Source organism: Leucopleurus acutus, assembly GCF_964270905.1.
Source record: "Leucopleurus acutus genome assembly, chromosome: 3".
In the NCBI taxonomy this organism is placed as follows: Eukaryota; Metazoa; Chordata; class Mammalia; order Artiodactyla; family Delphinidae; genus Leucopleurus; species Leucopleurus acutus.
In genome coordinates, this window is record NC_139145.1 from 14,068,093 (window position 1) to 14,091,411 (window position 23,319).

At 48.1% G+C, this 23,319-nt stretch overlaps 1 protein-coding gene across 2 annotated transcripts; it reads left to right on the plus strand.

Annotated features, from left to right (window-relative positions):
* Positions 1–6,401: 6,401 nt before the first annotated feature.
* Positions 6,402–21,450, plus strand: SLC1A6 (solute carrier family 1 member 6; the record flags this gene model as incomplete). Of its 2 annotated transcripts, XM_082836668.1 has the most annotated exons (9): positions 6,402–6,606; positions 7,407–7,544; positions 9,199–9,403; positions 10,158–10,200; positions 10,622–10,965; positions 14,619–14,852; positions 16,195–16,389; positions 20,261–20,395; positions 21,255–21,450. In XM_082836668.1, the coding sequence occupies 9 exons, from the start codon at positions 6,402–6,404 to the stop codon at positions 21,448–21,450; spliced, it is 1,695 nt and encodes a 564-aa protein (XP_082692794.1). The 2 variants fall into 2 exon arrangements, with proteins under 2 accessions (XP_082692794.1, XP_082692795.1); XM_082836669.1 differs by lacking the exons at positions 9,199–9,403; positions 14,619–14,852; positions 16,195–16,389; positions 20,261–20,395; positions 21,255–21,450 and having other exon boundaries at positions 10,622–10,652.
* Between the last annotated feature and the right edge of the window lie 1,869 nt (positions 21,451–23,319).

Here is a 23,319-nt window from a genome sequence, read left to right on the forward strand (position 1 = left end):
TAAAAAAAAATCATGATTAGACTGGGGTTGTGAGTTTTGGGGGATCCTCCTTAATTTTAAGAGTGTAAAGTGGTTTCAAGACCCAATAGTTTGAGAACCACTGATGTTTCTTCTTCTTATTTTGTGTGAAAGAGCAAGGGGTGCTCTGTCTTCCAGCCTCTAGCACAGCTTGAAGCGTAGTGGGTGGATGAACGATAAATATGTGTGGAGTGAATAACTGTATGAACCAGGACCTCAGGGGCAGCTCAAGGCTCAGAAAAGGATGCAGAATCATCTGTGCACAGCTGGTGACTGAAACAGAGGGAGTGTGAAGGTTTCAGGGAGGAGTTGCAGGTGTGGCCCAGGAGAACCTGACATCTAGGGCAGGGGTTCGACTTCAGCCAGACATTGAAATCATTGAGGAGCATTAAATAAATATGCCTGAGCCCCTTGCCCAGGGAAGCTGACGAGATTGGTCTGGGGTGCCACCTGGGTATCAGAATTTTTAAAGGCTCCCCTGGTGATTCTAAGGTACAGCTAAGTTTGAGAACTGCTTATCTAGAAGGTATTGTGTCAAGAAGGAGAGTGGGGGCTGTATGCACAAAGAATTGGAATTGGGGTGGCTGCTCCCCGGCTGTGTGACCTTGGTCAAGTTACTGAACCTCTCTGAGAGCCTGTCTCCTCATCTGCAAATGAGGGTAATGATATCTACTGCATAGGGGTGTGTAGATTAAATATGAGTAAAAGAGCCTGCCTAGACTAGGAAGTTGCCGTCAACAACTGCTCAATAACAATAATAGTAGCAAACATGTGTTGGGTTTTTATCACATGCCGTGCTCTGTGCTCAGCTCTTAAACATAGCAATTACTTTTCAGGAGAGGTAGGAGATATTGGAAACAGCCAAGTCAGTGCCATTTGGGAAGAAAAGCAAAATCAACATTGCCCGGTGTATCCTAAAGAGTGCAAAGAATAATATTAATTACAATACTAACAGCAGTGATTTGCCTCCCACTTGCACAGTGCTTCACGCTGCAGGGAGGATTTCCATGCTCACGCACTTCAATTTTCTCAGCTTTAATTTTCTGTGGGGTCGGCTGAGTCATCTCCGTTGTTTAAACGAGGAGACCAGGCACAGAGAGGGAGAGGGGCTGGCTCAAGCTCACACAGCGGCCAAGTGGCCAAGGATGGAATGTGCGCCCCGAGGGAGAAGAGGGGCAGCCGAGCCCACGCAGAGGCTGCGCTCACTCGGACGCTCACGCCCGCGCCTTCCCCAGACCTCCGCTGAGGATGCGGGCTTGGGCCCAGTGGTGCCAGGGCCTGGTCCCCGCGCTCTCCAGGGATGTTCTGGCCTCGGGAGGGTTCAGGAGGCGGCGGGAGGCTGGGGCTCGGAGGCGCGGCTCTGAGCTGGGGGGCGGGGGCTAGACGAGAGAGAGGCCAACCATCCCGCCTACCCCAGGATCCCCTCCCTCCCCAAACAGGCAGCGCCCTTTCTCCCAAGCTGCAGCTGAGCCAGGGCTGGGCGCGGGGGAGGCTGGGGGCATCCCGGAGGGGATCCCGCCCCCGCCCCCCACCTCCAGCGACCCGGGGCCCCCACACCCACGTGAACGCAGGGCTGGCGCCGATCCCACTCGCTGCACAGCGCGTCGCGGCTCAGCGCGGGTACCTCGGCCTTTTGGTCCTGGAGCCGGCGCTGCGCGGTCTCTGGCGGTTCCCCCCTGCCCTGGCCGGGCGCTTCTCTGGGCTCCGGCTTCTGCCTCCCGGCGCAGCGCGTAGGCGGACACGCGGGCAGGCCGCCCCCGCAGCTCCTGGCCCTGGTGAGTGGGAACACCACGGCTCCTCGAGGGCGGGGGCTCTGAGGTTCGGGGCAGGCGGGATCCGAGGCCGGCTTGGCCTACCCTGGGGTCGGGCGGGTGGGGCGCCCCCTGCGCCCACGTTCCCATCTCTCGGCTGCTCTTTGTCTCAGCTGCTCCCTGACTCTTAGAGTCGTAGCCTCCGCTCATCTCCCCGTAGCCCTGTTCAGTTTCCTATCGCCTTAGTTACCCCAGATTCTCCCTGCCTGTCTCCCTTCTCATCCTGTCCCTCTATCCCTGGCCTCTACTGGTGGGCAGGTTTCCATCTCCGCCTGATGCCTGGTCCCTTTCCAGGGCTTGGTTCCCTTCCCTATCTGGGGCTAATTCCTCCAACTCCGGAGGGACCTGGTTGTGACAGACTTTGGCCATCGCTGCGGGGGGCGTGGGGCTGGGTCCGAAGTTGTTGTGGGGTGGTGATGGTGTGTGTGTTTTTGTGTGTGTGAGAGACTGAATTTATGAGTAGGGTTGCCTTCCCAAAGAGGTGGGTGGGCCTGAATGTTTAAATGTAGGAAGGAATTTGGATGTCTGAAGTTTTGTGTCCCAAGTTGTGTCCCAAGTTGTGCATTTCTGCAAATGCCATATGGAGTTTCATTTACAAGGGGCGTTGTGCAAGGACGTGAAGGTGTGTATGTATGGGGTTGTGCGTCTGAGGAGGGGTGTGGGGTTTTGTGTCTGACGGCATTCATGAATGTGTCAAGTGTGTGTGTGTTTGTGTGTGTAGGAATTGTATGACTGATGCTGCATGAATGGAGTTGCATTTCTCTTTTTTTTTAAATTGAAGTATAGTTGATGTACAATATTATATAAGTTACAGGCGTGCAACATAGTGATTCACAGTTTTTAAAGGCTGTACTCCATTTATAGTTATTATAAAATATTGGCTGTATCCCCTGTGTTGTACAATATATTCTTATAGCTTATATATTATAGCAATGTAGCTTATTTTATACATACCAGTTTGTACCTCTTAACCTCCTACCCCTAAGTTGCCCCTCCCCCCTTCCCTCTCCCCACTGGCAGCCACTAGTTTGTCCTCTATACCTGTGAGTTTGTTTCTTTTTTGTTATATTCACTAGTTTGTTGTATTTTCTAGATCCTACGTATAAGTGATATCATACAGTGTTTGTCTTTCTCTGTCTGACTTATTTCACTTAGCATAATACTTGGAGTTGCCTTTCTGAGAGTGTGTGGGTTGTATGTTGAACAGTTCTGTGTGTGTTGAAACTGTGTGTCTGTGCAGTTGTGTATATGTCAGTTGTACACAACAGGTGTGTGAGGTTGTGTGTTCAAGTGTGTGTATGTGGTGTGTGATGTACGTGGTTTCCTCCTTGTCTTTCCCTCCCTTCACTCACTCCTCCGGCTAGCAGAGTATTGAGATGAAACGTATGGAAAGCATCCTTGTTTGCCCATTGTAGGTTGCCTCAGCTTTAGAATGTAGGAGTTCCTTCCTTTTTGCCCCTGGCTCTGAGAGATGCCCCTCTCATCACATCTAAGAGTCTGGAGGTTGTGAGAACCAGGTGGGGGACCCGTCCTTGAATCCCTGAAGGTCCTGCAACACTTGAAGGGCCGTTTCCTGAGTAGGAAGCCTAAGAAACAGGGCCAAGAGAAGGCCTAGGACCAGGAGAGACTAGAAAAGAGAGAACCCAGGGTGAGGGGAGAAGGCCCCCGGGGGTCCAAGAGAGACTGAGAAGGGGCCAAGTGGAGGCCAAGGTCCTGGGGAAACAAGTTCAAGTTAAGCATCGCTTGGCAAGTAATGCAGTCAGGACCGAGCAATGTTGATGGGAAGACCCTCTCCCTTGTCAACATTTTGCTCAGTCCTCAGTCATGTGTCTGTTGGATTTCTGCTTTTTCTTAACCTTGGTTGTCATCTATTTCATGCTCACTAGGTGCTGTTCTAAGTGTCGCGTGAATTGGGCCATCAAAGCCACACAGAAAGTGACCAGTTCCTGAAAGGTGGAGTGGGATTTGAAACAAAGAGCTCATGTACGCTCTTCCTCTAGGCCAGGGATCTCCAAAATTTTTCAGTAAAGGGCCAGAGAGATTGTATGGAGACCCATAAAATCTCTGTTCCGACAGCTCAGCTCAGCACTTGTAGCACAAAAGTAGCTGTAGACAGTACATAAAGAATGAGTATGGCTATGTGCCTATAAAACTTTACTTACGAAAACAAGCAGCGGGCCAGAGTTGGTCCTTGGACTATGGCTTGTACATCTCTGCTCTGTACCATGTTTTGTAAGGGAGAGATAGGAAATAGACAAAACTAGCCCTAGAGTTTTTTGTGACTAGTTTGGATCTCAGCTGGATACACAGACGAAGAATATTGAAATCAGACCCCTATCTTACACCACTCACAAAAATTAAGTCGAAGTGGATACAAGTCATAAACATAAGGCCTGACATTGTAAAACTGCTAGAGGAAAATGTAAGGTAGAAGCTGCTCAACTTTGGTCACAGCACTGATTTTTCTTTTTTTTTTTTTGATATGACACCAAAAGCACAAACAACAGAAGCAAAAATCAAGTGTGACTACATCAAACTTAAAAGCTTCTGCACAGCAAAAGAAACAACAAAATGAAAAGGCAACCTACAGAATGGGAGAACAATTTTGCAGACCATATATGGGATAAGGGGTTAATATCCAAAATATATAAAGATCTCATACAACTCAATAACAAAAATCATCAACAATCAGATTGAAAAATGGGCAGAGGAACTAAATAGTCATTTTTCCAAAGAAGTTGTCCACGTGGCCAAGAGCTGCAGAGGATTGTTCAGTGGGAGCTGTGGCCTTAGGTAGAGGAATACAGTCAATGCCAAACAGGGGCCTGGCAGGGGGAGCTGAGAGAATGCTCCACCTACATCTCCTCCCACCTTCCATTCTCCTGCTGTTTTCTACTGGCCAGACTGAAAGGGCAAGGGAGCCCGGGCAATGCCAACTGTAGTGGTCAGCCTTTTGCCTGGGGATGAATCTATAGGGATAACAGAATTGCCAGTATGCCTACAAGAGGGGTGCTGCCACTTTTTGCTGTGAGATCAGTATAGGTAAGCCTGCTTATCTTTCTGCAATAGGAGGTGCCCAGGGCCCACGAGACTTTTAGGGACACCCATGCAAACGTTTTCGCTTCTTTTGAAATCAGAATAAAGAATTTAACTTTCAAGTCAAAGAAAACGTTTTAATATGTAATATTACTGTTCTCATCTAAAAAATTGGGGTGAAATTTACACAACAGAAAACCAACCATTTTCAAGTGGCATTCAGTGCCATTCAGTTCATTTGCAACATTGTACAACAATCCCCTTGATCTAGTTCCAAAATAATATATTCCTTTTTATACCAATTTGGCATACCAAATTATACCAAATATAATTTTAATATATATTTTAATGGAGGAAAGGGCCATGAAGGCAAATTTTCCTCAGACTCATGAAGGCAAATGTTCCTCATAATTTCCAAGCTGCCCTATACATGGAAGGTGTTTCGTTGGTAAAAGGATAGGCAAGTTTTATTTCTTATATGCATTTTATTTAACGTGTATTAAGATATAATAAGCATTTCAAGTAATGATCTAAAGTTCCCAGTTTGGATTACAATTATTTAGGTAAATAAGATGACACGGATATGGCTGAATGTAAAGAGTCTGGAGTTTGGGAAACAGGGCCTGGCACCCCAGAGTGACTCTGCACGTCACATTTTTCTTCAAAAATGGATCCTGAGGGGCTTCCCTGGTGGCTCAGTGGTTGAGAGTCCGCCTGCCGATGCAGGGGACGCGAGTTCGTGTCCCGGTCCGGGAGGATCCCACATGCCGCAGAGTGGCTGGGCCCGTGAGCCATGGCCGCTGAGCCTGCGCGTCCGGAGCCTGTGCTCCGCAACGGGAGAGGCCACAGCAGTGAGAGGCCCGCGTGCCGCAAAAAAAAAAAAAAAAAAAAGGATCCTGAGGAGGTGCTGGGATCAAGAATGATCACCATTTCCATCCCATGGGACTCTCCCTCTCCCTGTTGCTCACTTGGGCATTCACACAGAGCAGCTGCATTTATTGGGCGCGAACTGTTTGCCAGACACCTGCTGATTCTGTCGTTGTGGAAAGCCCATTTGGTGGCATCTCCAGGCTAGACGCCTAACTGTATTAGCTTGGGGGGCTAACCACAGAGGGCCTTGTTTAAGGCTCTGAGTGAAGCTGATGCTCAGCGAAGATTTGTTAGTCTGGTTTGTGAGCTGCGTCAGCTCTCAATTACTTGTGATGATCTCGTGAGATAAGGAGGGGTCTGGAGTTAGAGAATGGCAAAAACGTCCATTATATTGTGACCTACTCCTCTGTCTCTTCCCAGCCATGCCTGGGAGTGATTCTGGAGACCTTGATCTTTTTCTGCCAGGACATGACCCTTGAACCCCTGGCAGTGTTCTCAGGTGGCCCAGCGCAGGCACATCCCGACAGACCGACGCCGCCCCTCCCCTGCTCTTTGGACTCTCTCTGAGTTCATCACCAGCTTCTTCCACCTTTCCCCTCTTCCCACATCCACCTTCTGTCCGGCCCCTCACCAGGCCCGGGCCCCTTTGTACCCCGCAGGTAGACGATGAGCAGCCATGGCAACAGCTTGTTTCTGCGGGAGAGTGGCCAGCGGCTGGGCCGGGTGGGCTTGCTGCAGCGGCTGCTGGACAGCCTGCAGCAGAGAGCGCTGAGAACGCGCTTGCGCCTGCAGACCATGACGCGCGAGCACGTGCTGCGCTTCCTGCGCCGGAATGCCTTCATCTTGCTGACCGTCAGCGCCGTGGTCATTGGTGAGTCGTCTGGGAGGGGCGGGCTCTGCCCCTGGAGGGCGAGGACTTGAGGGAAGTTCCCCGCACAGCATATTTCTTCCCTCCACTTACTTCTTCTCACCTGCACAGGTGCACACGTCCACCATTCCCCCTCCCCAGGACGCGCTCACACAATTAGGTATACATTCTTGCAAACACATCTGTGGGTACACACAACGTCTCATCTATATGCATGTGTATATACGGGCATAAGTGTACACCATACAAACGCACACTTTCTGCCTACGAATACACGCAAACATGAACATGTTTTTATGCATGCACAAAACATACAGCTGCAAAAAAGTAAACACACACTTGCACACATATACTAGAACTTATAAACACGTTCACACACACATGCATTCCTCTGCACACACAATGGCACACTTAAGAGCTTGAATACATGTGTACCCCCATGCTTGAAAACAGTAACATACACACACAAGTCATACCTGTATACACACATAGGAAAAACATGTGCATCTCATATACATGGACCCTCATATACAGGCACAGATACATGTGCACAAGTGAGTGCACTATCACATATGTGTGTATATGTACACACGAATGTGCACAGACATTTACACACACATCAACATAGTAACACATAAATTCATACATTCCACAATGTACACACAAACACGCACACTCATAGAATGTTTCTCTCTTTCTTTCACCTCTACCCACACACACGCCCTTCTTGGGATGGATGGATGGCCCCTGCTTGGGATTCAGTGACCAAATTCAACCCTACAGACCCCTCATTTTGGCCCTAGGGGTCAGCCTGGCCTTTGCCCTGCGCCCGTACCAGCTCAGCTATCGCCAGGTCAAGTACTTCTCTTTCCCTGGAGAGCTTCTCATGAGGATGCTGCAGATGCTGGTGCTGCCACTCATTGTCTCCAGTCTGGTCACAGGTGAGAGAGCCCAGGCCAGTGTTGGCCTCCAAGACCCATCCCAGAGTCCAAGCTCAAACCTGGAGCCACGGCTGTTCCAAGCATGGGACCACCTCCCCAACTCAGGACCTCAAACATGGAGCATGCACGTAGCTCTGAGTCTTTGGCCAAAGCCCTGATCCCAATCAGACCTGGGTTCCAGAACCCAGATGACCTGCAATACTTATCTCAGTAGCTTTCCTGTACTTTTCCTTGGAGGTAAAATACCAGCCGGAGAGGGGCTTAGTATCATCCAGAGATGAAAGGAAGGCTGTTGTGGGGCAACCAGGGAAGGTAGCTGGGATGTGGCGTGGAAGGTAATGGGGTGGGACGTGGATGAAGGTGTTTGAGATACAGGTGACAGGATGGTGGGTGGAGGGGGGGTGGAAGTATGGATGGCCTATGCAGGGGTTGGCAAACTTTTTCTGTAAAGGGACAGGTAGAAAACATTTTCAGCTTCAAGGACCATGTGGTCTCTGTTGCAACCCTTCAATTCTGTTGTCGTGCAAAAGCAGCAAGCAGATTAGTTTGTAAACACATGGGCATGGCAGTGTTCCAATAAAACTTTATTTACAAAAACAGGCAGCGGACCAGGTTTGGCCCATGGGTGGTTGATTGCCAATCTCCAGATTTGGGGATGGGTACGAAGATAAAGGGAAGGGAGAATGATTTCTTGGGTTGGGTTTCCTTAGAAGCAGAGACTGAGAAGGGGCTATTTGCACAAGTGATTTATTGAGGGGTAGCTCTCAAGAGAAACCTATGAGGAAGTGAGGTGAGCAGGATGGGATGGGGAAGGAAGCTAAGTAGAAATGTGGGTTCAGAAGAAGGTTGGCCTCTCAGCTCCCACGGGAGCTCTGGAGAACGTGCAACACTACAGAATTATTCTCCACAACTCTGCCACCGTCTAAATCAAAGGTGAGCAGGATGGGATGGGGAAGGAAGCTAAGTAGAAATGTGGGTTCAGAAGAAGGTTGGCCTCTCAGCTCCCACGGGAGCTCTGGAGAACGTGCAACACTACAGAATTATTCTCCACAACTCTGCCACCGTCTAAATCAAAGGAGCTGGCCTTTTGAATCCCTGTACCGATCAGTCATTGGCTGTAGGTCTCCCATGGGGACTTTGTGGGTGAGTAAGCTCCTGTTCTGCTGAGGGCAGCCCTCAGGAGAAGGGGGCAGCACGAGTTGTTAGCAGCCAACAGGCTCAGCCGTGGAAGGATGGGTGTATCAGCATGATAAAGGGTGTCTTGATAGGGGACCAAAAGTATCTACTACAGATAGTGTATAGTGAGCTGGGTTGGAGGGAGGTGTGATTTTGGGGTGGATAGGAGGATGAAGAGAGCAATGCAGATGAGCTTATGGTGCAAAATAGGGGTGAATAGAGGACGGAGTGGGGGTTGAAAATGCTGGCTTGGAATAGAGGGAAGGTTAGTGAAGTGGTGCTTGGGATAAAGGATGGAGTGGAAGGTGTATTTGGAACATGGAATGGGAGTTGGAGGATGGCGATGTGGGGTGGGGCAAAGGAGGAGGGATGCTTGGTGGAATGGTTGTAGCAGTGTGGGGAGCGTGGAGCAAATGGATGGGAGAGTGGGTGGTGGGGTGCGGATGGGACTGCTCGGGCTGCACCACCTGTCCTCCAGGTATGGCGTCCTTGGATAACAAGGCAACAGGGCGGATGGGGATGCGGGCAGCTGTATACTACATGGTGACCACTGTCATCGCGGTCTTCATCGGCATCCTCATGGTCACCATCATCCATCCTGGGAAGGGCTCCAAGGAGGGACTGCACCGAGAGGGCCGGATCGAGACCGTTCCCACGGCTGATGCCTTCATGGACCTGGTCAGGTGACGTCCTTTCTAATTTTGATGGGAATTCCAGCCCTACATGTAACAACCTATACTCAAGGGGAGACAAAGGGGACGGGCTAATCCAGGCTGGAAATGCAACACCCAAGCTGGGCCTAGTTTTTTTGGTACCTATTTTCTGTCCTGGAGCCTTGCATAAATCCTCTGAGAGCAGCTTACTCCTAGGGTATGATCTTTTGACCCGTAGGCTAGGGAGGCTATAGTTGCAGCATCTTGAGATGGGCTCAGGACAAATGGTATTTGTCTGGTGTTCCCAAGATCCATTGGAAAGTGAATGATTCTCTTAAAGTAGCAAGATTTTGCCTGCCGGAATCAAGGCTGGTCATAGTTCTACCCTAGTCACTGACTTGGGGGGAGCTTTCCGTGTTTTTTTTTTTGGAGACATCACTGTGTGTGAATTGAAGTCCCTGAGGTGGCATAGGGTCGTACCAAAGGGCTCAGACAGGCCTGAATTTGAGGTCCATCTGTAGCCCTTAGGAGTTGTGTGGCTTTGGGTAACTTACATAAGTTCTTTGTGCTTTGGTTTCTTTGTATGTAAAATGGGGACATCAATAACACTCACTTTTAGGATTATTGTGGTGTTTAAATCAGATCCCATAGGTAAGGCACTTAGATCGGTTTTCAGATGTTGGCTTCTATTATTATCGTTGCCATTGCAATTATTATTACTGTTATCAGTCTAGATTCTCTTCTAAGGTCTAACCACATTCATTCATCTGATGTTTTTCTGCAGAAATATGTTTCCGCCCAACCTTGTGGAGGCCTGCTTCAAACAGGTCAGGGGGAAGTACATAGTCTGATCAAGGAGGTTTGGAGGGGTGGGGGAGCTCGCTGCTGAGTGAATGGTCCAGGAGTGAGGGATGGGAAGAAGGACCTGACAGAGCATTGCCCAGGGGCTTTTGGAAGAGTCTGAAAGAATGTGCTTTCTATTGGTGTGGTGATCAAGGCAAGGTTAGAGAGAAGGACTTAGGTCAAAGGTTGCCTGGGGATGGTAATGGAGGAGGAACCAAGGCTTCTGATCATAGACAGTTGAGGAGACAGACCCCAAAACCTGTCTGAGCATTGCCCAGGGAGCTTGTGAAAAATGCAGAATCTATACTCATTCTTCCATTCATTGGTTGTTCACTCCCTCATTAACCTGTTTATGCACTCAATTTACTATGCATTGGTCTATGGCCCAATATCTCCTTATTTCAGTTTAAGACGCAGTACAGCACGAGGTTGGTAACCAGGACCATTGTGAGGACAGATAATGGATCTGAGCTGGGCACCTCCATGTCTCCTTTATCCTCAATGGAGAACGGAAGCAGCCTCTTGGAAAATGTCACACGGGCCATAGGCACCTTGCAGGAGGTGCTGAGCTTTGAGGAGACTGTGCCTGTGCCTGGCTCAGCCAATGGCATCAACGCCCTGGGCCTTGTGGTCTTCTCAGTGGCCTTTGGGCTGGTCATCGGTGGCATGAAACACAAGGGCCGAGTCCTGCGGGATTTCTTCGACAGCCTCAATGAGGCTATTATGAGGCTGGTGGGCATCATTATCTGGTGAGTGCTGGGCTGTGACAAGGGCGGGGCGGTGGTGGTGGCACACAGAAGGGTGTTGTCAGGGCTGGGAAGTCAGGCTGTGGGGCAGCTCCTGAAGCGGTTGTTGGGACCACTTGGCCAAAGTCATTTATATATGCATTGGTTAATTCACACCCTCACTCATTCACTTACTCATTCATTCATACCTTTGTGCAATGATTTATTCACTCATGCACCCCGTTGTTCCTCTCTTTATTCACTCATTTATTCATTTGTACTCAAGCTTCTGTGCATTGTTCATTCACTCCATCATTTATCTATCTTCTCATTCTTCTATGGATTGGCCAAATTATCCATTCATTTATTTATTTATCTTCATTCTTCCATGAATTGGTTCATTCATTTTCCCATTCATTTGTTCATTTTTCTTTGCATTGGTTAAGTCACTCATTCATAGATTCATTCACTCATAAATTCATTCACAAACTCATCCATGCATTAGTTAATTCTTTGATTGATTGATTGATTTACTCACTAAGTCATCTATTCATTTGGACTCATTCTTTGACTCACTTGTTCATCTCTACATTTGTTATTCTCTCATTCACTCAATCAAATATTCCTTGCATCCATTCATCCATTTGCTTAACCCACTCATTCATTCACTCACCCATCATTCATGTCTCATTTGCTCATTTTCTCACTCATTTATCCGCTCATTGATTATTCCTTAATTGACGCATTCATTCATTCATTCTTTAAATCCCTTCATTCTTTCAGCAGACATTTTCCCAGGCTGACTTTATTTTGAACTCTGGAATACAGAGATACATTGAATTCAGTCCTTGTCCTCAAAGAGCTTTCAAAGTCTTGGAGGAGACAGGCACATATTAGATAAATATAATACAAGATGGAAGGTTCTAGAGTCAAGAGACATTAAAAAAGTATAGATAAGTAAGCAGCCAATGAGGGATATGAAGTGAACTCTGTCTGGGAAGGTGAGGAGGAAGTCATGGAGACGTCCACCTCTTAGTTGGGTCTTGAAAGGTGAGTGGGAATCCAACAGGACAGGAAGAAAGGAGAGGCACTTAAAGCAGAGGGAATAGAACATGCAAAGCTCGAAAGAACCTGAGTTGTTTGGAGAATGGTAAGGAGTTCAAGAAGGTGGGAGCCTACCTAGGGAGTGGTGGTGGAAGGTGTTAACGAGGCTGTCTTCCCAAATTGGGGAAGACTTTGTACATCATCCCAAATAATTTGAAAGTTGGGTGGGGGGCTAGAGGCTAAGTTGAGAGCTTGGAAAAGCAGCTGAGGGGATTGGGAGGGAAAGCTTATCAAGGACGAGCAAGAAGATTGAAAAGGAATATTGAAAGCTCAACTGAATTGGGCACCATGAGTCTATAGTGATGTCCTTGGCACGTTTGGGAAAGTATCCATAAGTGCCAGGTAGCCGAGTATAGGAGGAAAGAAGTCGTGTACAGTTGATCCAGAGTTGAGGAATTTTGCAGAGTGTGAGAAAGTAAGGATGGAGGTGAGGGATTTGAGAAAGGAGTTAACAGGCTATTCACAGAGGTAGGTCTGCAGTTGGAGACAAGTCAGCAACCACCCACCAGGGCTAACCTCGAGCCCAGCTTGGGGAATACGGATGTGGCTGGAGGAGTCCCCTGTCTCCTCATTCCCACAACCTCAGCTTGCGTCTCATCATTTCTGACCTAAGCTGTTGAACCACCTCCCCAAGCAGTCCTCACCTCCTCCAGTACATCCCCCATGACAATGACCAAGTATAGACTTCAATTTCTAAAGAGACAGAAATAACAAAGGAAGTCTGGTGATGGGTGAATTATGGCATCACTGGCAGAAACTCACAAAACTAAGCAATGGGCTGTTTTGAGTGGAAAACAAGTGAGCCCCCTATGAACTTGCTTCATCTGTCTTCTCTACTCTTCTTTTCACTCACTGCTCCAGCTATACTGGTCTTCTTTCTGCTCCTCCAGTACTTCTAGCTCACATCCATCTCACGGTCTTTGAACTGTGCCTGCAATGCTTTCCCCTCAAACATGCATGGTTCCTTTTCATCATTCAGGTATCAGCATAAATGTCACCTCTTCAGAGAAGCCCTCCCTGACCACTCATTCTTACAGCCCCACTCACTGATTCTCTTTTGTAGTTATCACCACCTGAAGTTTTTTTTTTTTTTTTTTTTTTTTTTTTTGCGGTACGCGGGCCTCTCACTGTTTTGGCCTCTCCTGTTGCGGACCACAGGCTCCAGACGCGCAGGCTCAGCGGCCATGGCTCACGGGCCCAGCCGCTATGCGGCATGTGGGATCTTCCCGGACCGGGGCACAAACCCGTGTCCCCTGCCTTGGCAGGCGGACTCTCAACCACTGCGCCACCAGGGAAGCCCTACCTGAAGTTTTTAATGACATATTTCTCTGTGTATTGCATAGTTCCCCCATTAGGATGTAAGCACCATGAGGGCAGGGACCATGTGACTGGAACATAGTAGGTGCTCAATGGATATTTGTTGAGTGAACGAACAGGTAATTTAATAAGACAGGCTGTTTATAATTAATTTTTTTTTTTTTTTTTTTTTTTTGTGTACTCGGGCCTCTCACTGTTGTGGCCTCTCCCGCTGCGGAGCACAGGCTCCGGACGCGCAGGCTCAGCGGCCATGGCTCACGGGCCCAGCCACTCCGCGGCATGTGGGATCCTCCCGGACCGGGACATGAACCCGCGTCCCCCGCATCGGCAGGCGGACTCTCAACCGCTGCGCCACCAGGGAAGCCTATAATTAATTTTTTATTGGAGTGTAGTTGATTTACAATGTTGTGTTAGCTTCTGCTCTACAGCAAAGTCAGTCAGTTATATATACATACATATACCCACTCCTTTTCAGATTTTATTCCATATAAGTCATTATAGAAGATTGAATAGAGTTCCCTGTGCTATACAGTAGGTTCTTATTAGTTATCTATTTTATATATAGTAGTGTGTGTATGTCAATCTCAATCTCCCAATTTATCCCTCCCCCACCTTTCCCCCTTGGTATCCATAAGTTTGTTCTCTACAGCTGTGACTCAATTTCTGTTTTGTAAATAGGTTCATTTGCACAATTGTTTTTTACATTCCACATATAAGCAATATTGTATAATATTTAAGACAGGTTGTTTAAGAGGTCTGTGGGAAATCCAGGTGAAATAACTTAGGGCTGGTGAATGAGTGAGAATATGTACTTATAGGAAAGAGAATAGGGGCCTACAGGTTACAAATGTAGAGCAAAGAGTTGGGGGAAGTGAATAAGGGAAGTTAGAAGGCCAGAGATAGGGAGTGTCTGGGCAATGTCTAGGGAAAAAGCCCTGAGGACTGTGATTATTTGGGGGGACTTGAATTGGGGGGTGGGTGAAGGAGAGACCTTATAAGAATGTATATGTTGGAGTTGTAGGAACTCTTCTGCTCTCTTTGGGCGAGCTGTGGGTAATCAGGAAGAAAAGGTGGGATTTATTTGTGGGACCCAGCCCCATTTGTTATTGTGTGGGGAAGGTTGGAGTGGAGCAGGATGCTGTATGGTGTGTGTTGCCTGGCTCCAGGGTCTATGTTGGCAAAGCCTGGGGGATGCTAGCTCCAGGCTTGTGGGGGAGGTCATGAGGGAGGCCTGACAGGTGTCTGGCTTGGCCCAGGTATGCACCTGTGGGCATCCTGTTCCTGATTGCTGGCAAGATCCTAGAGATGGAAGACATGGCCGTCCTTGGGGGTCAGCTGGGCATGTACACCCTGACCGTCATCGTGGGTTTGTTCCTTCATGCCGGTGGCATCCTGCCTCTCATCTACTTCCTCATCACCCATCGGAATCCTTTCCCCTTCATTGGGGGAATACTGCAGGCCCTCATCACTGCCATGGGCACGTCTTCCAGGTATGGCCTTGCTCCTCACCACTGGTACCCTTCCTAGGTTCACTCTTGGCCTTTCACAGGCTCTCTTAGGAGTCCTGCCCTCTCTGCCACTACAGAACCTCATCTGGGTTGTATAGTAATGTCAGGTGCTCTTGAAGGTCTCCAGGTGGCTCAACACCTGGGCACTGATCTTTCTCCTGGGCTGGCTCTCCTAACCCCTTTCCCTCCTTTTCTGTTTCTCTATTTATTTCTTTATTTTTAAAATATTTATTTATTTGGCTGCTCTGGATCTTAGTTGCAGCAGGTAGGATCTTCGTTGCCGCGTGTGGGATCGTCATTGTAGCATGCAGGATCTTTTTAGTTGCGGCATGTGGGATTCAGTTCCCTGGCTAGGGATCGAACCCAGGCCCCCTGCATCGGGAGCATGGAATCCTAGCCACTGGACCACCAGGGCTATGTGTTTCTCTATTTAATATGGAGGGAGAACCAGCTGCAAATTTTGAGGTTAGGACCAAGGGTCCAACATGCCTCATGATCTCAGTCATTTTCTACCTCATAGGGTCTCATCTCCCCTTGAGATGGCCTCTGGGAGCTCCCTTGGCTTCCTTCTTTTTTGTGGTTTCAGGGTTTTCATAAAGAGCTCCCCTCTCCACCATCAATCAAATTCAAAACAATCTGAGATGTATCACTAGAGCCAACCAGATGGAAGAAAAGTATCATTTTTATTGCTTGTAACACCTATTGGAGAATGTGCCTTTTGATCTGTGGCCAAGGAGGATTGGTGCCATTGTACCCCAGAATTAAACTCACCGGGTTGCCACAGGCATGGACACCCAAAGATCCCCTTTGTGGGTCCAGGATTCTCACTGCATGATATAGAGCTGACCAGACAGAGCACATGTTTTATGGACCAGCTGATCCCAAGTGGGGAGAGAGAGACCTAGAAGGTTAGTGTAGCTGAGGTCACTCCGTGAATAAACATGGGAAGTGGGGAATAGGAGTCTTCTGTAATACCCCTCTCTTAGCCCTGAGGTGTGGGAGCTCAGAAGGCCCTTTGCCTGCTTTCTGGGAGTGGATAATTAGAGTGAACTGGTGACATGAACTAGTGTCTAGTAAGTAGCCCTCAGCTATTGGCTTTAGGTGGGTCAAGAGACCTTCAGCCTGGGGCACCTCATTGCTGTGTGCTCTCTGTGTCATGAGGAGTTCCCCTCCCCCACGCACAGTCATCAGCCTCTGAAATGTTAGACACCTGCCATCTTCCCCTTGCTCTAGCTCCCACTTTGTCTTCCAGTGTTCTCAGGGGGAGCCCTCCCTTGGCCCATTGCCACCACTTATTCTCAGCCGTTGGGGTTCTCTCTCCCAGCTCTGCGACACTGCCCATCACCTTCCGCTGTCTGGAGGAGGGCCTGGGTGTGGACCGCCGCATCACCAGGTTTGTGCTGCCTGTGGGGGCCACCGTCAACATGGATGGCACTGCCCTCTATGAGGCCCTGGCCGCCATCTTCATCGCTCAAGTCAACAACTACGAGCTCAACCTGGGTCAGATCACAACTATCAGGTGAGTTGGCCTTGGGTGGGACCTGCAAACAGCTGAGACCTAAGAAGTCATTAGCTTGGCTGGGGGTGTTGGAGGGGAGGGAGTCACAGCAAGAAGTAAAGGGAGCCTTTGGGTGTTAGAAAGGGGATGTGTTGAGGGACGCAGGAAAAAATAAGACATGGTTCCTGAACTCAGGGAAGATCCAGTCTAATGAAGGAAAAAGACACACTGATGAGGATGATGTTGATGATGATGATGATGACAGTGTTGGTGATGATGATGTAGATTACGGAGGTGATAGTGGTGATGATAGTGATGGGGGTGATAAGGGTGGTGATGGTGATAGTGGAGACGACGATGATGGCCAACATTTATAAAACATTTGCTATGTGTCATACACAGCATTAAATATTTTACAGGCGTGGGCTCTTTGAATGACATCTCATGATGTCCTATGCATAGTTCCATTACTGCCCTTGCCAAATTATAAAAAAAGATTATCTGCTTATTATGGGTAACGTAAGAGTTTTGGGAATCCAGAGAAGGGTTATCTAACTCAGCTGATGCTGTATAGCTTTCTTTTTCTTTCCATTTTCTTAGCCTCTCCCTAAATAATTTCAACATCCAAACAGGTGACTCTTCCATCATCTTCTTTTCAAAGTTCGCTGACCTTTGGAATTCCAGCCACCTACCCATGGGGCCATGTCCTGGACTTTGCCTCTGCTTAGCCTGCTCTGACATCTCGAGTATGTGCATCATGGCCACAGTCTCCAATCTCTCCACCCTCTTACTTTACTTCCCCTACATATTTTCTTTAATTCCATGAAAAGTTTTGCTTCTTCAACTCCTCTCATTCCCTCCGTTATGGTTTCACTTTCCCTTTATGTGTTTTAGTTCAGTGCCTCTCAAACTTTTCTGTGCATACTAATCACTTGGGGGTTTTGTTCAAAAGCAGATTCTGATTCGGTGGGTCCGGGTTGGGGCTTGAGGTTCTGCATTTCTAACAAGTTCAGAGGTGATGCTGATGCTGCTGGTCTAGGGACCACACTCGAGCTTCCAGACCAGAGAGTATGGCTCTTCATTCTTTCATTTTCTTGAGAGCGTCTTTGACATCCTTACCCCTTAGTCTTTCCAAATCCTCAACATTGGGGATTCAATCAACCACTTTACCTGTTCCTATGTCAAGGTGTCTGAACCCAGCTAGAGAAAAATCTACCCACTGCGGTGATTACTGCAGTGACCACTACAAGACGACGCATTACCTCATCAGCTAAGTGTATTTCCACTCAGAAATCCCTTTATATCAGTGATTCAAAGTCTTGGCTACACGTTAGCATTGCCCAAGACCGCCTACTCCCTGAGGCTCTGACTTTGCTATGGTGGGGGTAGGGTATAGGCATTGGTATGTTTGTGAAAACTGCCCAGGTGATACTACTGTGCATCCAGGGTAGATAACTACCCAGGTACCTGGTGGCACCATTATCCATCCCTCACTCCAAACCTTCACTCTATTTATCTTCCAGCTCCATTCTCCAATTTTCTTCCGCGTAAAAGATCATATTGCCTTATACCTCAGGGGTGCCACTGAGGTTACTGGGTGTGAATGGACCCAACTTCCTGCCCCCACAACTCAGATTTATTGTGGTATGCATCCATCCATGCTTTCTTTCCCCTGATCTCAGTTTAAACATGGATCTGTCGCTCTATTCAAAACTCATTCCTCTACAATTCCCCAAATCTCATCCCTCCTATCTTCTCACTCTGTCAGCGATTCCATTGCTTACTTGCATTTTCAACTCCACTGCCTCTACTTGACCTTTCTCTATAGCATATGAAGGCATTCTGATGTCTCTTAGACCTAGACCTTAGACCTAGAATGCTAATGACCTCAGGGAAACTGGACTCCAGTGCCCATGCTCTTTAATGGACCATCCTACCCTCCCTAACAGCTCTCTGCCCCTCTTGGCTACATAGGGATTGTGAGTAAAGGCAGGTACCACAATGTCATGCAGTACAGTACAAAGCTGGCTTGGCTGGAAATACTGGTAACTGGGGTCAGCAGCACGATGGAGTTCTCTCTCTTTTTATAGGGGTTCTGAGAGACCACTCTGCAGATAAGGAAAACAGGCTGAACTTGGGTCCCAATGGCTTAGGGACATTCAGGGATACAGCTTAAATCTGAGCGCTGTGGCTCATAGCATCTGGAGGTCCTGTGAGATGTTGAGCCCATGTGAAGTCCCTTCTACTATGGGTAGAGGAAGTCCCAGCTACCTTGTTACCACACAACCCAGAGATCTTTGAGTCTTATACCTCTGAGGCCTCTGAGTCTTTCTTCAAACAATCTTCCTTGCCTTTACAACAGAAGGCTGTGGTATGAGAAGCCTTTTCTAGGGGAAACCAAGGATGCAGTGAAGATGACATGAAGATAATTTCAAAGGAACACGTTTTGGTTTGTTTGTTTGTCTAGCTTACGGTCCCAAACATTGCAGTGAGCACTTTTCACGGGAACTTTCACATTCTGGGGAGTAGAGAAGTCATCAAAAAGGCTAAGGACTTTTGAGGGATGTTCTTAAATGGATCAGGGAACTGAGCATCACTTCTAGCTTCTAATCTATGCGAAGAGCTTGGTGGCAATGGCCAGCTTGAGACCCATCAGGTAATTGCTTCAGAATTTAGTGGAAGATTGTGATTGGATGGTTAGGGATTCCTAGTTTGGGCTGAATCTAAACAAAGTTTGAGTTGGATTATTGGATCCAGGTGGAATTAGCTGGATCTTACCATTCCATTGAGAGCATGATGCCTGCCTCCCAAGGGCATGCACAGATCACTGTTTATGCCAGGGCCAGCACTCAGAAGAGATATTCTCTCTCACTTAGGATAATAGTAATAATGACCCTTCTTGGGGCCCTATTCTCAAAGCAGTGTTCTATTTTACTGCTCATAATAACCCCTCAAGGTAGGTATATGTCTGCCATTCTATAGATGAGGGAATATAGGCTCTGAGTTTATGTCCAAGGGTGTACAGCTGACGAATAAAATCTGCTGGACCCCAAAGTCCACTCCCTGTTCGTGAGCCCAAATGTTTGCTCAATCACTGTTCTGTAAGAGATATCGTCTGTGTTAAGCATCTTGAGTAGCTCTATGTTCACGACTATAGCATTTGGGAGAGGACTTCAGAAGCCACCAGGGAGGGGGGGGACGTCAACCTCAGGGCCCTAACACCTTTCCTGGCAAGCCCAGTGGTTCTATAATTCTTCTTAGCACACCATGCTAGACATCCGAATTGATGCAGGAGCTAAAATCTAGCCTACTTGCGATCCAGTCTGACCCTCTACTTGATGGTGGATCACCGTCTCTTCATTTTCTATGTGTTTTACCTTTTAGTTTTCCAAAACCTTATATGTGTAAATGTCTAATTTTTTAAATTCACTCAGCACCATAGACAATTTCTTCTTTTGACTCTAAATTTGGCCCACCTTCCGGAGTTCTGTTCCTGGCAGCTGGACCTGTCTATACTGACCTACCTACTTCTAGCATATGTGCACATGGGGAACTCAAGCTTCTGCTTTACGGCTGCTGCCCAGGCTGATTCTTCTGCCCTGTTCCAGTCCCCAGAAGCAACTGGTTAAATCCTTACTCTTGCACCTGCAATATGAATTGTTTAAAACCTCTATCATTGGGTGGACGTCTAACCAGATCCCAACAAAGGACGAGGGAACATAACTGCATTGGCATTCAATGAAAGTTGCTTTGGATTTGCTCTTTATTTTGGGGAATTTGATTTAAGATGCCCCGGGAAACTGATCCCTTCCCTTCTTTCGTGTCTCTTCTGACACTGCCTCATCTCTCCCTTCCCTCCTCCTGCCTCGCTGTGTTCACTCTCCACGTGCAGTATCACGGCTACAGCAGCCAGCATTGGGGCTGCTGGCATCCCCCAGGCAGGTCTGGTCACCATGGTCATTGTGCTCACCTCGGTCGGCCTGCCCACTGAAGATATCACGCTCATCATAGCTGTGGACTGGTTCCTGTAAGTGCTCTTCAGACTCTGGTACTATCTGTCCTCGAACCCACCACTCTCCCTGCAGCACTCCCAACACATGGGCTCTTATTCCAGCAAGGACAGAGTTCTAGAATTTTAGAATGAAAAGGTGGCCTGGGGGAATATCCCAAGCCATGTGGATCCCAAATTCTATAGAGTTAACCTTGGGAAGTAGGGCAGGGAGGAGGTAAGCAATGGGGTCTTTACCCATTATCCAGAAAAGCCCTGCTGTACCTGTTTTATGTAGAAGTCACCAAAAAGGTGATCCTTGGGGGCAGAGCTGGCTTGCAAATTTAAAAACAAATTCTCAACTTTAATTTTTTAATTAATTATTTATTTGTTTTTGGCCACGCTGTGTGGCTCAAGGGATCATAGTTCCCTGACCAGGGATTGAACCTGCGCCTTTGGCAGTAAAAGCGCCGAGTCCTAACCACTGGACCGCCAGGGAATTCCCTCAACTTTTAAAAATAGGAGGTTTACATATAAAAATCTGGACTTTTGTCCCCACTTGGGAGCTGTCCCCTGGATCTGAGTCTCATTTAGTTGGTCTTCAGTCTGGCCTTGTTTACTCACAATGGTTACCTTCCTCATCCTGTATGCTGTTCAGCTCGTAACCCCTAATTTTCTATATCAGACGTTTACATTTTTTTTAAAAAAAAGACTTGTCTTGCTAATAACAAATGTGAGCATATCAGAGCTCGGTCCACCCTGTGTCAGACTGGAATGTGAACCCCAACTTTTAGGCACAAGGAGCTCCTGGCTGCTGCACCCTCTTCTCTGTGGAGCTCTTCAAACCTTGATTAACGGTGGCTTGTCTCTCCCTCCCCCCCGCCCCCGCCCCCTCCAGTGATCGACTTCGCACCGTGACCAATGTGCTGGGGGACTCTATTGGAGCAGCAGTCATTGAACATTTGTCTCAGCGGGAGCTGGAGCTGCAGGAAGCTGAACTCACCCTCCCCAGCCTGGGGAAGCCCTACAAGTCTCTCATGGCACAAGAGAAGGGGGCGTCCAGGGGACGGGGAGGCAACGAGAGTGCCATGTGAGAGCCCCCAGCTCTGCCGCCTAGAGGAGGGAAGGGGGCTGGGGAGGGGGTTCCTGGGGAAGACCGCTGCATGAGTGACTGTGCACTGAACACACATGTTCTTTCCAGCACGTCTGGGGGAAACTGAGATAAAAGAGCAGGGATGAAAGATGTCTAAGGGCTCTGTTTCTCTCTGGGCATATGCTGAGAATTTGTGGGAGGGTGATGGGCAAGGCAGGGGAGGAGATGTTTTCCCTGGGATTGGGGCTAAGGGGAGCTTCAGGTTCCACAACGTGAGCGATCAGCTCATGTTCCTCGTTTTCTCAAGGAGTGGTGGAACTCGAGAAGGTAAAGGAAAACTACTATTTCTCCTAATAAAACAATATCCATGGCCTCTGTGTCGGGAGTCCCTATGACCACCTTCGGGCTTGATGATTTGCCGGAAGGACTCACAGAACTCGAAAAAGCTCTGATGCTCACATTTATGGTTTATTGCAGTGAAAGGACAGAGGTTAAAATCAGCAAAGGCAAAAGGTGCAGGGGGCAGGGGCCAGGAGAGACCAGGTGCGAGCTTCCAGTTGTCGTGTCCCAGTGGAATTGCATGGACAGCACTTATTTCTCCCAGCAATTATGTGTGACAACACATATGAAATACTGCCAACCATGGAAGCCCACCTGAGCCTTGGTGTCCAGAGATTTTATCAGGGTCTGTCATGTAGGCATGGAGTTCCTGCTGACCTTCACAACTCACTCTTTTTTATTTTTGCGGTACATGAGCCTCTCACCGTTGTGGCCTCTCCCATTGCAGAGCACAGGCTCTGGACGCACAGGCCCAGCGGCCATGGCTCACGGGCCCAGCCACTCCATGGCACGTGGGATCTTCCCGGACCCTGGCACAAACCCGTGTCCCCTGCATCGGCAGGTGGACTCTCAACCAGTGCGCCACCAGGGAAGCCCCACAACTCACTCTTTAGTCCCCCCAGAGGTCAAACTAATACAGCATTGCTAGGGTCCCAGGTAAACAAAAACAGGCATTCATCATCAACTACACTGTCAACACAGACTACCTGGCATGGATTAAGGCCTCAGGTAAACAAAGACACTTTTATCAGGCAGGATATTCCAGGGGCTTAGAGGTCATCTTTCAGGAGACAGTCTAGGACCAGTCCTTTATTTGGGATGTGCAGGCTTTGAGCACCCTTTATCCTCTGAGTTAACCGTTTACCTCATACACCCCATGGTTGGGAATAGGGGAAGCAGCTCCCATGGGGATGAGTAATTGGGACTTGTAGCCCTGACTCTTGACTTCTGGGACTAATTGGCCTGGACATCACCATGGTGGTCTCAGGGGGCTCTGTGTCTCCTTACTCCACAAGGGTGGACGTTGGACTTTTAGCGTTATTTTCTTACAGCCTAATGAACCAAGTGGGACATTACATGAGACCTTACTAAAGGTGTGGGGAAAACACAAGTAAACAGAAGGTAACATGATTCTAGCTGCTATAGATATAACTCAACTCCATGATCCTTTTGTCCAAGAAACATGACATTAATTTTTTCTAAATCAAATTAAGCTTCGTTTGAGCACCTACCTCTCCCAAAGAGGGGAGGGAAATTAAAGCATGGGTATGTTTTGAGTGGCTCCATCCTCCATTCCTTAGGATCCTAAGAGAACCCTTGAGCATAAGCAATTGAGAGAACTTGGGAGAAGAGCTCCAGAAATCTTTAATGTATTTTCAGTCACCATGGAGACAATTATGGTCAAAGTTTGGAAATAGTCCATGAAAAGGCAAAAGGCTCCTCCACTTATAAAACATCCTACTCTACATTTGACCATGGGTAACTTTTTTTGAGATCCCAGTCTCAAACCAGAATTTCAGCTTCTAGCCCC